Source organism: Scardinius erythrophthalmus (assembly GCF_964197995.2).
Source record: "Scardinius erythrophthalmus genome assembly, chromosome: 2".
NCBI lineage: Eukaryota > Metazoa > Chordata > Actinopteri > Cypriniformes > Leuciscidae > Scardinius > Scardinius erythrophthalmus.
The window spans coordinates 37131802-37146500 of record NC_138222.1 but is presented as its reverse complement, the minus strand read 5'-3'; the positions used below and the strand labels follow the sequence as shown (position 1 = coordinate 37146500).

At 39.3% G+C, this 14699-nt stretch overlaps 1 protein-coding gene across 2 annotated transcripts in view; it reads right to left on the bottom strand.

Annotated features, from left to right (window-relative positions):
* LOC308687290 (activating molecule in BECN1-regulated autophagy protein 1A-like) overlaps positions 1–14699 on the bottom strand; it is a gene marked incomplete at both ends in the record, with an annotated part of 163578 nt that overhangs the window by 1763 nt on the left and 147116 nt on the right. The window contains one exon of one of the 2 annotated variants that reach the window (XM_081359703.1): positions 8573–8627. The exons of the other annotated variant lie outside the window; for it this stretch is intronic. Coding sequence (XP_081215829.1) covers positions 8573–8627 — 55 coding nt within the window. Of the gene's footprint in view, positions 1–8572; positions 8628–14699 lie in introns of those variants that run through there. 2 annotated transcript variants of the gene reach the window in all.

Sequence of the window (14699 nt, the reverse complement as noted above, 5' to 3'; positions counted from 1 at the left end):
ATTTTTTATTGCAGGCCATGCAGTTTTGCAGGATTGTGATTCATGTAACATAAATTCAAACAATGAGTTCACTGGTCATTAGGGTAAAAAACAACAACAATGTACTGTTATATATGCTATTTGTTAGCACATATAACTGTAACCAACTATGCACAATCAGTTTTTGTTTTGTTCAGTGTTATTATTAAATACAAACCAGTATCATTCATTATGGAACATTTTACAATAAAGTTCAATTTGTTAACATTAGTTAATGAAATAATTAACATGAAATAATGTGTGATACTTTTGCTGCAATTATCTGCAATTATTATTTTCTAATATTTCACATTGTGTAACATTAATGCATTATAAACACATATGGATTAACAATAAATAAAAGTATATTTATACATTACCATTTACCTAAATTAATAAATGTTGTAGAAATTTTTGTTCATTGTTAATTCATGATACCTAACGCATCCACTAACTGAACCTTTAATAATTATTGAGACAGTGTGAGAGCGTTCAGACATTGGGGTGAGCAGTCTCAGGTGAAGAGAAGATTAATTAAATCCTCATGATTAATAACACGCTCATGTTTTAACATTATGAAGTAGATATGTGCTAAATCAACATGTTTTACAGGGGGAAATATAGCAATTTCTCAAATTTACGGACAGTCCTTTGTGCCCCGATTTAAATAAAATGCTTGAAATTGAACATCTTATAAACAGATTAAATGAATTAATCATCTCCTATTTTTTTTCAAGTATATCACAAATTATAAATGGTTTCAACAGTTCTGCATACATACCTAAATACAAGAGGAACACAAACATCCAGACATCAAATGCAGGGAAGAAATAATACTTTCAAGAGCATATATTCATCATATCTAAACATATTTACAGACCTCTGTAAGATCAAACCCTTACAGTGACATTTCTCAGCTCAGTATAGAGTGTCTCATCCCATTTAAAGTCTATAATGCCATGTTTTATTCAGATAAACAAACTCGACTCCTTACAACATTATCCAATCAAAGAAGGCAAAGCTGCCCTGTCGGTAAACTCACATGACCCCTGGGCTTCCTAACGATCTGAGGTGCTCAGGAACAATTAAATACAATTATTAGACGGGAACCCTGAGAACCTCAGTGCTCCTCAAAAAAATCACCTCAACCCTTTGATGCAGGATTTCCATACACCCATTTACTATATGAAAAATGTATATTGCTTCCTTTATCATAGATATTCAAGTAAGGATCTTGGTATATGAAAAATGTAGGGGTTTGGCATGCCATTTGTGAATGTGGGCTGCATTTCTAGAGATTTCGTCATGATGCATGCTGCATGCTAAACTTTACAAGAGACAGCGCAGGGCACAATGCACTACCATAGAAAAAGGCGAATCCTTTTTAATGCATAAGTGTGAGAAGCTTTTTGTTTCAGGTCATGAATTATCCATAACCTTCTTCATGTATACTTCTGGGAAGCTGTTGTCATACTGATAAAGTATTAATCCAATGGGCAATTAAAAACCTATTTGAAGCAACTCAAGGCAGGCGTTTCCTAAATGCGCAAAATACACTAAAGAGCGAACGCAAATATCTTTAAGCGATTTAAAGACACTTCATTATTGCCCATTTTAATTCCTAGAAGATTTGTTTCTGTCATATCTTTTGAAGGTTGCCATCTTCTGGATAACCAGTGAAATTACAACCTATCACTCTGAATAAACACAGCAAAAGACTTGCTATGAATGCTGCTGCCTGCCAAATTATTCATTGTTTTTTTTAAACTACACTTGATGAATAAAGATATAACAGATCTTTAAATCTATTAAATCTGAAATCAGTTTCCCACCAGAGGAAGGACCCCGACCAAGACCCTCTCTTTATCTTTATTCTCTCTTAAAACCACCTGACTGATCATCAGCGGGCATCAAAGCACCGCCACACTCCGGACGGTTAGACACCACATATCCTATTCCTTTTGAAAGCTTTTGACAAACAGACACACATTCTCTCCTCCTCTGTCATGCCAACACTGATCACACTTCTTCAGGTCTTTGGCTATTGGTACTTGGAAAGCGATTAGAAAGTTGATATAGTTTGGGACTTGCTCTATATTTCCCCCCTCAGGTCCAGGTGATTCAGTGTGAGGAGAGGATTCTTTACCCCTTATCAAATATGAATCAGCAATTACTCAACTGTGGATTCGAGCAGAGCGGAAAGATAAGCGCCAAGCCTCATTAAATATGAATCAAAAATATTCATCTGATATCACTGTGAGAGAAAGCTCTCCAGGATTGTTTTATCAGCTTTCTTGTACAATTTGACTCTGTACACAAACTCCAACCCTTAACACCCCAAACTCTCACTGAAGCAGAACACCTGAAGCTTAGAGCCAGGCAAGGTTAGTATACTTTGCTGTATATTCTTTAAACATTTCTGCTTTATTTGTAGTTCAGCTTATTTGAGGGATTTCTTGTTTCAGTTGATTTAGTTTTTACTTTCATTTTAGTATTAAGAGGCAGCCAAAGTTAATAATGCGCTAACGTTTAAAAATGTTATATATCTCTGCACACTCAAGTGTTATTTATAGCTGCATTTTTTTGTGTAATATAGATTTTATAATGAATTTAAAATAAATTAGTTGCTTGTTAACAGTAAATATTTGATTGAACAAAAATGTATTCATTTAGATTTCATTGTAGTTTTGTTAAATATAATAATACTGTACCTCATCTGTCCTGCTGTCAGTCAGACAGAAGCAATTTCTCTCGTCACAATGTGACAAGTAAAAAAGCAGAGCCTCATCTAACCACACACACACACACCCAACACATGCGCATTCATTCCCTGCCGCACAAATCACACACGAGCATCGCAGAACCAAAGGCGAGGTTTGTGGACCACTCATATACAGAAGTCCCACACATATGGCTAGTTGAAAAGCTCCACCGCACCACTGTCCTGTCCAGCTTCCTCTGATCTGATCCAGCATTTTTGTCATTAAAAATCTCAGCTGGAATCAGAACAGAATAATAACAGAGTAAACAGAATAAGAAAAAGAACAGAAAGCCTAGCATTCAAAATGAAATCTGTTTACACAAACAGTCTGAGACAGAGTGCATGTATAATGAGACATGCAATGTCAGGAAAAATCACTCTCTATGATGGCTGCATTTTATTCATGTGTGCTTTACATTCAATAAAATTCACTTCTTTCATTTAGACCTTTAAAATGGCCCATTCAGCGGCCGCACTGAAACGTCACCTGAAAGAGCCGTCGTCGTGTTTGTTTGCTCGCTTTTCCCCTCTTCTGAAGGTTAATATTCAGAGAGTCAAAGCTCTTTGAGGATGGAGTGACATTTGTGTGCTGAGAGGTTGTCTGAGCTTTGAACCAGCACAATACCGGCACTGGCTCTCATGTCAGGAGATAAAAAACATTCTGGAGCATTTCGACATGCTGACAAACATCTCAGCAAAGCCTTCGCTAAACATAAGATTCTTGACTTCACCAGAGGATTTTGAACAGTTTGTGCTGTTGATTGTGAGCGCCACTTTGCAGCTTCATTGAAATTGATGGCGAGCGAAGCCATCACCCTCCTCCTCCAAACCGCAGCTGATTCTATCTGGGCCGTTTTTTTCTTTGCATCCGATGGGCGGATCTGAATATCCATAATGGAGACGGGCAATCTCAAATTAACCGATGATTCCCGTCTCTCACTGCATGATGAAATCGTGTCATTGACACATCTGTGTACGCCACTGAAACCAGACACTCAAACGTACACATCCTGGAATAAAATACGAGGAGCTGTGAAAGCTTATTCATGGATTCGACCAGAGATTTCAACCATTCTGCTCCAAAAACAAGTCTACAGTACACCACACCGACCTCTGATAGTTTAACATAATCGGTCAAATGATTTATTACCATAAACGCATGATGGGGCCTCAAACTGGCTAAGCAATTATTACATGCAAATTAAGCAAGGGTGAGTGGCATCTATTTTTGTGATAGGATCTGGTTCTGAAGTTCTCCCACAGCTGTGGATGTGGAGCTGGCAGGATGCAGAAGCAGAGAGGGTGATCTGTGCTCAGCCTGCAGCAGCGAGATATGAGGTGTCTGATCTCAGCTGGCTCTCAGCAGCGCAGCAGCTCCGTGCCTGATCACAGCCGCGTGCCAATGTATTCCTCTGCCCCATTCTGTGTTCCTGAGCTCAGTGTCCTAAGCGAGTTGATACAGGACCTGCTCGACAGAGCTTTGAAAAACAATACCAGTCTAACCATTACCGAGAGGCCGATAATCTGTGACTACAGAATGACCCCAGCAGTGATATGTCAGTGATGTGTTAGAACGTTATAAATAGTGCTCATTTCTAACCGAACGCCATTAGGCTGAAGAAGAGCTCCGTGGCTTATATAATTATCATAATTCATCTACCATCACCTCTACTCATCTCTCTCTCCGGACACATTCTGCACATTAACTAATTATTGATGACCCTTATCTCTCCCTCTCTAAGCACACTTGCTCTGTTTTACTTTTTTTTCTTTTTTTTTTGCTCAAGTCAGTTATCCTATTCTTTAACACTGTAATTCGAAACATATTTTAAACTGACAAAACTGCATCAAGGATACCATTACATGCCATTGAATTCCTATCACTGTATATTGTAATTGATAAATAGTCACTGTTTGTAACATCTCATATACGATTATTTGTAATGTTCTCTTTTATAATACATAATAAACAAGAGTACGTTAAAATGAATATAATAATAATATTCGTTTTTATTTTGAATGTTTTCTTTAGAATGAATTATTATAAAGAGAAATAAAGTATAAATGACCTGTCACAACAAGTTATAGTAATGTTTGTGTCTGTTATTGTTCATTGGAGACTTTTCTGCACTGATACGAGAGCATTTTGGTTGTTTGGCTGCATGTACAGTGAGGCGGTGACATCTTGTCAAAAATACAGTGAAAGACGTTTCCCAAAGCGAGTCACAAACCGAGACTTTTATATAAGCTGTCATTCTCTCGGCTGTGTGTCTCCTGTGCTAAGCGCTGGGATGCAGAAAACAGCAGCTGTTGCTCAAACACTTCCCTGCTTCACACACACTGGCACAGACTTTCATAAAGGCTAAACGCTTGTACTTTTACATTTAATTGAATGACAAACAATAGGAAGGGAGTCAACTCAGCTGCAGAGGATTTGACTATGGATGTAGTCACACACGCTTGTCTGCACAAACAAATGCATGCACACCAACAAACACATGGATGCTGCTCATTTAGTGACTCTTTTGGGACTAAAAGCAGAAAGCCTCCAGTTACCAGCTGGCAGCTCGAAACATAAAGCCATCTGCTACCAAATATACTTTCCCCCACCAGTACAACTCTGAACAAAAAAAAAAAAATCAGTTAATATCAGTTAATTAACATGAATATCTATAACAATGTGTCAGCATACAAATAACAAGTTGAAAGGTTTCATGGAACCACTTTCTAATTAGTGTTTTAGTGGCTTTGACAATCAAAAGTTAGAGTTTGTTAAGACACACAGGCAAATACACAGACGGCACACAAGCCTCTGCAGATTCGGACAGACATCGCAGTGGGAGTGTGTGTGGGCTGCTTTGTGGTCTGTTCATCAGACTCCTCCTTTGATTCTGATATGTGCTCGTTATAAGATCCCCCATACTGGCCACTGGCAAACTAATGACTCTCTCGCTCTCTCTCCCACACACAATTCCAAATCTCTGCTAATTCTCTGAATATTGGATCGAAATCAGGCACAATGCCCCGCTGTGCTACAGTTTAGCAGCATTGATTAAGCTGATCAGCAGACAGACGAGCGAAACTTCAAAAGCATTGTGACAAGTGACGCAGCATTCTTACATCAGTCATAGATTAAGCACACATTTTAATGGGGAGTTTTGCACAACTACAGAAATATTCTAGATGTTTCTGATTGGCAGATGGCGATGTGGGTGATGGTTCCCTGGTAACTGTGCCATTGTGAGCGCCATGGAAAGAACATTTGCAATTATTGACACACAGCGACTCACAACTCACGCAGTTATCTGCATTATTCTCTCCAGTGAGTAAAAACAAATTTGTCTAAGTCAGTGTCGGACTACTTCCAGTGGCATTAGGTGGCATTCATCATATTGATGAGTGCAAAGTTTCTCCCAAGGTGCTGAAAGATACATTAAACCCCATTGATACTACAATTTGAGTCAATTCCTATGGAAATGAACGCAAATGACATGCCATGATCCCTGCCAGTCCCCAAACATACAAGAATCAAACTGGGGAAACCAAAGAATTATCAGGCAATGAATTTTAATGGTTTAATTCAACCAAAGATTATGTTTCATAAGATATGATTGGTTGAAACCCTTGTCGTAATGATCTACAATTAATAAATAAAATCTTATTATTGTCAGTTCTGATGTGATCTTTCTTGGATGATCTCTCAAAACAATTTGGTGCATGCTGACAATAGAGGGCACCATTTGGGATCAGAATGTCCCATGATAGGCTGTCCATCATGCTACAATGCTGAAGGCTATCCACTCAAGTCTTCTGCACAGTAATGATACAGTATATTAAACTGACAACCAAAATGTGCTACGTCTGATGAAATATTTAGTCTAAAGGTATCACAGGTGATGCAACTGTTGGCGACCAGTGGCGGAATGCTCAAGGCTTTAAGCTAAAAGCCAATCCTGCTGCTTTTGCTGTTATAGCTCTTCTCTCTCCCAGTTGAGAACCCACAGAGAACTGGATGTGTCTCCAGGCATTTCATTCTTTTCTCAGAGTGTTTGTGTGTGAGTGCGTGTAACAGGGTGAAACAGCAGCATAGCGACACACTTTCCTCTGTGAAACTGGGTTAACACCCAGCCCGAGACAACGAAGGATGAGGAAGAGTGAGAAAACCCAACACACAGAGAGAGAGAGAGAGAGAGAGAGAGAGAGAGAGAGAGAGAGAGAGAGAGAGAGAGAGAGAGAGAGAGACATCAGACTTTCACTCTAAGGGATTCTTCTAGTACTTTACCAGTTCACACAGTGAGAATCATGGTCACAGAATCAAAAAGGCGCCATCATGTGCATTAGTCTGATGTGATTGAGTCGGTGAGAGATAACAGAACTGAGAGATTTGTATTCTTTTTAAACGCTCTCCGAGTGTAGTGACAGATGCTCAGGCTTTTAGTTTCTTTCCCCCATGTTCAGCACCCCAAAATGTCTGTATGTTTTCTGTTTTATTGTCAGATTGGAGAGGGGAGTCTCTGCAAGTATCTGAGGGGGATTGTGTGCCTGTTCTGTGGTGATATGCACTCTGCTTCTTATGAGCTTAAAAGGCAACATTTCGAGAACTGCGTCCAATTTAGTTTTTAGATCAAATATACGTATGCATTCTGTGCTGCATATGGGCATATGTATTTTCTTTGAGAGATCTTTGCCACAGAGAGCAGGGTTTAAACCCACCATCAGCCAATGCCTCAGGACATTCCAGCAAAAATCACCACTGAATCACTCATGTCTCACACACACACACACACACACTCACATAAACTGTTGTTTAAGGTGTTTGAAGTTTAAATTCATTTTCTCACTGCAAAAGCATTACAGTACCTACATACACAGAAACATAAATGGAACAAACATTCATATAGGATATAATCACACAGTTTTCGTTTGGAGCAAGTTAAAGCCAAAGCTGTTTTAGTTAAGACTTTTAATAACACAAAATACATCATATAATTTAACCTCTGTATCTAGAATTAACATATAATGAATGCAATCAGAGACCTGTCCATGTTCCTTCAAACCGCCCCACTTCATATTCTGTTTAACTATATAACTTGAGTAAAATATTTGAAATGGAACTGTAATAATTTGATGATAATTGATGAAAGAACATTGATTTACATGTTTTGTTTTTCCTAATGTTCATTTTAAAGTGCATACGGAACGGGATAAACAGGTTTAGCCATTTTGCTGGTGTCTTTAATTACCGTTAATGCTTCTTTCATATGCTTTTGCAGCTCATTTTGAAAGGGTGAAAAGGGATCTACAAAATGATATAGCCTACAAAAACAATAACACAAACCTGGAACATATTCATCGTGGAAAACATTACAGGACAATTTGAGTTTTTGTTGGGAGTAACACCATACCGTCACGAATACGAGTCTTTGGACATGGTCTCAGTATGCTATATGAAGATATGCAAAAGCCTCTAAAAGCCACCCATGTCAAAAATGAGATAATTATATTGAGTGAATGCTCTCCGCACATACTATACGTTCATCAAATACTTTCACTTCAAACTCATTAAATCCCAGCCTCAGCCCATTCAGAAATGTCGGTAGGTAGAAACCTACACATAGGAGCCTGTTCAAAATGTTAATATTAAAGAAAAACGTTAGACGGACTTAGAGGCTTTTGCATCTTAAGTCTTCATATGTACTCACACAATGAACACATACATCGCAATTCTATGTTGTGACATAAGGAACTCTTTCTTTTCGAACTCTTTCCTGTCATACTTCACTCGCAACTCACCGTTGAAGTTCCAGGGCGCGAGTCCCTCTGCTCCAGTGCTGTTAGTTACATTCATGTTGCATGATTTTAAAAATGCTCAGCCAACCAGAAGAAAAAAAATAGAAAAAGAATCCACACTTCCTTTTTCACTCAAGTTAGAAGGGCTGTCCTCATGTTGCGCGGGGTGACTTTGTTTTTCACTTCATGCGTTCTTGACGCGCGCGGCTCTCGCCAGAGGGGAGAAGCTCATTATGACTCTGACCATCGTGACTGGCGGCTCACCTAAACACACCTCGGGCGCGTGGTTTTCTCTAAATCGACTCGGTTTACAATCCGCCAGATGTGGCTCCCATCTGCGCGAGCGGCTCTGATCTCTTTCCAGGAGTTTAGCGCGCGACTGAGGCAGTGGACTTTCAATGATGTCATCTACCTCCAGCCAATCACCTGAGAGTTCACATGTTCCACTGAATCAACCTATGGCTTGTGCTGTCCTGTGATGTGCTTTCAGCCCAGCACTGTCTGTTCTAACAAAGTCTGAACCATCCTTCCAGATAAATGCATTTACTAATAATCGTTTTACAGATTGTCAGATAGAACTCATCACAGGATATGGCTTGTCCTAGGCGGAGGGCTAATCAATAACGTGTGAATTATGGTGGATTTAACTAGCTTAGTCACGTCTTGAACACTTTGGGTCAAAATAAATAAAGGTTGAAGGGTATTTTTAAGAAGTAGCCTAACCTATGTTTGAGGTAACCTGGGGTTTCTCAACAAGAGGGCGTTTGAGGATTTATTAGGATCATCGGACGGAACACTGGCAAAACTTTAATAAATATCAGGCTACAAATATATCACAAAAACTTTTTTTAGTTCACTTACAAGCCAGTAAAATAGTTGACAAACAATTTGAAATATAGGCTATCATTTGTGTTCGACAGATTGCGACCCGAAAATTCCCAATTAAAATGCTCAAAAACGTCGAACCAATGAGAGCCAGTGTATAATTTACACACTAGGTAAAACCATAACTTCTATAGGGGTGGAAGAGTGTCCGACCTTAGAGCTACGTTTCTTTAAAAAAAAAGAAAAAAAAAAGGGTATGGCCACCTTTGGCCCTGTAAGCAACGGCCCTGACACCATGTATTTCACAAATTACAGTTATTTTCTGCGACGTAAAGTTGTAGGCTATGCCACTGATCAAACGTCATTTCACTGGGGAGGGGAATCTGAGCAGTCGGAATCCACATCATCTGAGGACAGTGGTCATATACTCAAATTATGCACGCGGTCAAGGGAAGGCTAAGCTTTCCCCAGCCAGCCGTACACACGCTCCGCCTATGTTTCTTGTGTCTGTACATCGGTGTAATTGCTTATGATTAGTGTGGCTCTCAACACATGCGAGGCTCTTGAGCGCAGAACACAGGTTCAGCACCACCGCTCGTGGACAGCGCTCAACAGCCCGAGCTTTTAGCTCTCTTCCAAAAATATCACGTTATAAGCTGGGAATAAAAAAAAAAAAAAAACATGCTTCGTACTTTTTATAGTGTCATGTATTCCCAGAACAACACCAAAGTTGCTATAGATAAATAAACCATTCCATATAAGTAGAGGGGAAGGGATGGGTGTTTTCTTCACTTTAAGAACTATCCTCCTCCAGAGATTTCGATAACAGCTGAATGGTTGCTGTCTGTCGCTAGTGCGTGAACTGGCACCAGAACAATGAATGACAAACGCACGCGCTCAAACCCGCCGGGGGCTGTGTGTTATGTGTGTAGACTAGTGTTTGTATAGTATAAAGGCAGAAAGAAAGAAAGAAAAAAAAAATATATATATATATGTCACGGAAAGGGTGATTGGGAGATAAGAGCATTTTGGAGCTTGTATAAGGTTTATGAATGACAGTTAAGCATCAAAACACCCCTTGTTCCTCACCCGCCCCCCATCCCATCCCATCAGCCCCTCTCGGCAGATTCGGAGGGCTTGCGCCCAGACTCAAAGATTAATCTGGCAGCTGTCTCACAGCAGACAAAAATTAGACTGATGCCAGCCAAAACAGAGAGATCGCGCACAGAAAATCATTTCAATGGCAGCACAGAGCGGAAACCTGACAGCCACTGACAACCTGGAACGAAATCATCTAAATCATATGCAGGCGGAACGTTCTTTCAGTCAGCGCGCGCTCCGCCGCAGATGAGCAGCGCTGTTAATTAAAGTACACAAGCGTAAAATTTGGAATAAAGAAAGCGCGTGCTGTAACTAAGTTTACAAATGTGTAGGCAATCAGTTCGCCTTGTCTTTATCCATTTTGCTTTCCCCAAATTATAATTTGTCATTTGCACGTGCAGCGTGCCAGTTATGTAACAAGACGACAAAATGTCGCCAATAATTTAGGAGAGACGCGCAGCTCTCACGATTTATTTATTTGATTGATTGATCGATTGTAATGTTGCCATTTAATGAGGCTAGGTAAATGGCTGCCATAATCAAAGAATTCAACAATAGCAAAAACACATTTGAAAATATTTAATTAATGCCATTTCATTAGATAAAATAACAAACCAAGTTAGAACCGGTTCCCGATGCTATTTTTGGGACACTATATGGCTGATTTTAAATGGTGAGTTATTCTATTTTTTAAAATCCTGAGATATCAAAGAAAGACATATGTGTTGAGAATAAGTAGCATGCTCAAAAAATACAGGAACATAAAAATGTAGACCTGAAACTCAAAGAAAATGAATGACTTTAACAGGGAGGATTTTATCACATTGATGATGTGCTGACACACTGCACCAACACACACATTATCACACACATAAAGAATTAACACATTTGTTAGATCGATTACAGGCAGGAATCCTCAGGATTATGTTGTTGAAGTCATCATTTTGAACTGACACTAGTGACAGAGCATGTAATTAGACGAGAGAACCCTCTTTATAATTATACACACCAACACTATGAGCTTTTGTCACAACAGCTATTTCGTGTATGTAAGTGAAGACATTTCTGCATCTAAGCCCTGTCTGTGAAACCAGGTCTTAGTATATTTGTGCATTTGTCCAGCCTAATATTTACACCCACGTAGGCCAGCCAGTGGCTTTAGCTCTGATTGATCAAAGAAGTGATGCAATTAGGTCACATGATAGGTAGGAGAGACAGTGAAGTGATAGATGTGGCTGTGTTTAGGTTTTCATCATCAAGGCCATGAGATCCTACTGGAGCCAGGCATGCTGGGACTAAATGATTTTAATGGTGCATAATATTCGAGCAGATAAAGAGAAAAAGAAAGAGAGATGGGGAGAGAGAGAGAGAGAGAGAGAGGGAAAACAACCTCATAGGATGAAAGTGTGAGGAGGCGTGTGCATGTGTGTTCCTCTCAAAGGCAGAGCTCTGCTAAGAGCAAAGAGGGAATTCAGTTACATTCATAGGCAAAAGTACATTGTTCACAGCACAGCTTCACTAAACTCCTAGCAGCCCTTCCCACAGAGGGGCCAACCTGTTTCCATTAGCTGAGCAGGTACAGGCAACAATTAAAGCAGATAAAAACATGATGTGCTAAGTGACATGGATGATTAGTCTGTTATTAAGAGAATGTGTGTTTCGTGGCACCAGTAATCCACAGGGAGAAAGGATTCACCACAACGACATCAAACAGCACCACAGAGAGAACATTAACAGTGAGAACTGCTGTAACATCACCCACTCACCTCCCATATCCTCATCTGTAAAAAGAGGAAAATACACACACAGAGAACAGCTATATAGTTTTAACACAACAAATGAACAAAATCCCTATACTCTAGTACAAGAATTTTGATATGAGCTACATTTGTAATTCACTAATTTATTTAAAGTTTTAAATTTTAATTTTAAACTGCATTTTGATATATTTTTATTTAGGACATCCTTTGGGAATCAGTCCCTCTGCAGTTCATAGTCTCTAAATTTGGCAGGAAATTAAAATATCACATCACCATCCCTTTTAAAACAAACACACTTTATTGCAGTTTGTTAATTTAGGTTTGCTTATTTGGTAGCTGTTTTGTGCAGATAAGTTGCACAAACACCATCATAGATCTCCACACAACATTACTTTATTAAAAAGACAAATAAATCACTGTGGAAAAAAAAAAACACCTCTAAGGGTACAACAGCTTGTCACTGGGGCAGAAGCTTACACCCTTTTACCCTAACGGCACATATTAGTAGAGAGACAATTCACCTAATTCACTCAACCTGGTTCCAAACCTGTTATGTCCCAGAAGACAAAAGAAAATATTTTGAAGAATGCTGGGGTTATATATATATATATATATATATATATATATATATATATATATATATATATATATATATATATATATATATATCACACGTCTGGTTCACTATCTTTGTGGGGACTCTCCATAGACTTAATGGTTTTTATACTGTACAAACTGTATATTCTATCTCCTTACACTAACCCTACCCCTAAACCTACCCATCACAGACAACTTTCTGCATTTTTACATTTTCAAACAATATAATTTAGCATGTTTATTAACCCATTTCCCCTCATGGGGACCGCTGGCTGGTCCCCACTATGGAGGTGATCTCAGGTTTTACTATCCTTGTGGGGACATTTGGTTCCCACAATGTAATATAAATCAAACGCGCACACACACACACACACACACACACACACACACACACACACACACACACACACACACACACACACACACACACACACACACACACACACACACACACACACACACACACACACACACACACACACACACACACACACACACACACACACACACACACACACACACACACACACACACACACACACACACACAGTGATGTTTTTATATATTTTATATATTTACTGAAAAAATAATTTGAAAACTATAAGAAAACTGAGCCATTTTAATTCTTTAAGAGTTTAAAATACTTGGAGGCTGTTTATATGTTTTTTTATGTAATGTGTGTTTGCTTAAGGCTGTAAGTGACTGTTGCAGGTAGGAGGAAGATATATAACATTTTATTCCAATCTCCGAAAAGAAGCAGAGTTCAACTATTGCACATGGCCAGCAAAAAGACACGCCATGAACCTCAGCATGGGTAAATACAATAGGACACCATTAGTGACTTTGAGGAGGATGTTTTGGAGAATATGAACCTGTTTCTAAGGAAAGCCAAACAGCAGAAGTACAGGCACTATACATATTTGTGTGAATTTCAGTTGCATCAGCCAGCGCAGAACTATTCCTACTATCGGCAGCACCAGCTAACAGTTTCGCTCATAAGGCTTTTTAGAGTGAGAGGAAGCACACACTAAAATGTCCAGTCAAACGTATATGAGCAGAAGCAAATGTGTGTGAGGAGGGGAACTGCCTACAAACGCACTCACTGGTTCTTGGGCCCTCTTTGCCTACCCTGCATTTCCACATCTTTCTCTGATGTGGTTATGTTAAATTAGATTTCCTGCAGCATAGCTGATCTAATTGGACATAACTTGCCTTCGGGGAATGCCAGTATTACCCAGCATGCACCTCTCAGGGGAGCATGTAAGTGGTGGTGGTTTCTGCAGGTGTGGAGTGAGAGAAAATAGATCTAACTGAGCACCTGTAAGACAGGTATGATGCAACGCTACAACATATAATGACTTTCTTGAAAAAATGTGCTTTTTTCAGCTATAAATGTTGTTGAATGTCTGTCATAAAAGTGACATCTGAACCTGTTTTTATGGTTGCGCTTGTGCTGAAGTAGGCTAATGTAATTCTTGGTCAACTGACCAATGTTTTTATTAAATGATGTGACGGAAAAGCAAAATAGATGAGGATTTGTTTAAATTTACACCAGCTCACTTCAAACTAGATGTTGTTCTGTTTCCCTGTTACCTTCAACCTTCCGTCTGACTCAAGCACACACACCAAGTGCACAAAACAAAATGTGTAGATGTAGAACCAAAGTACTGTTGAGGATGAGGATTGGTGTAACGTTACCGGCAGATAAATTCATTTAAGTGAAAGGCCAATCACAGAGCTATATACTTGCAGAATTCATCTGAGATCTGCTGACAGTTCAGTGCTTCAGAAGACATATGTGCGCGTCTGCGCGAGAAAAGACATTTGATTGACAGAGGCTAAACCCA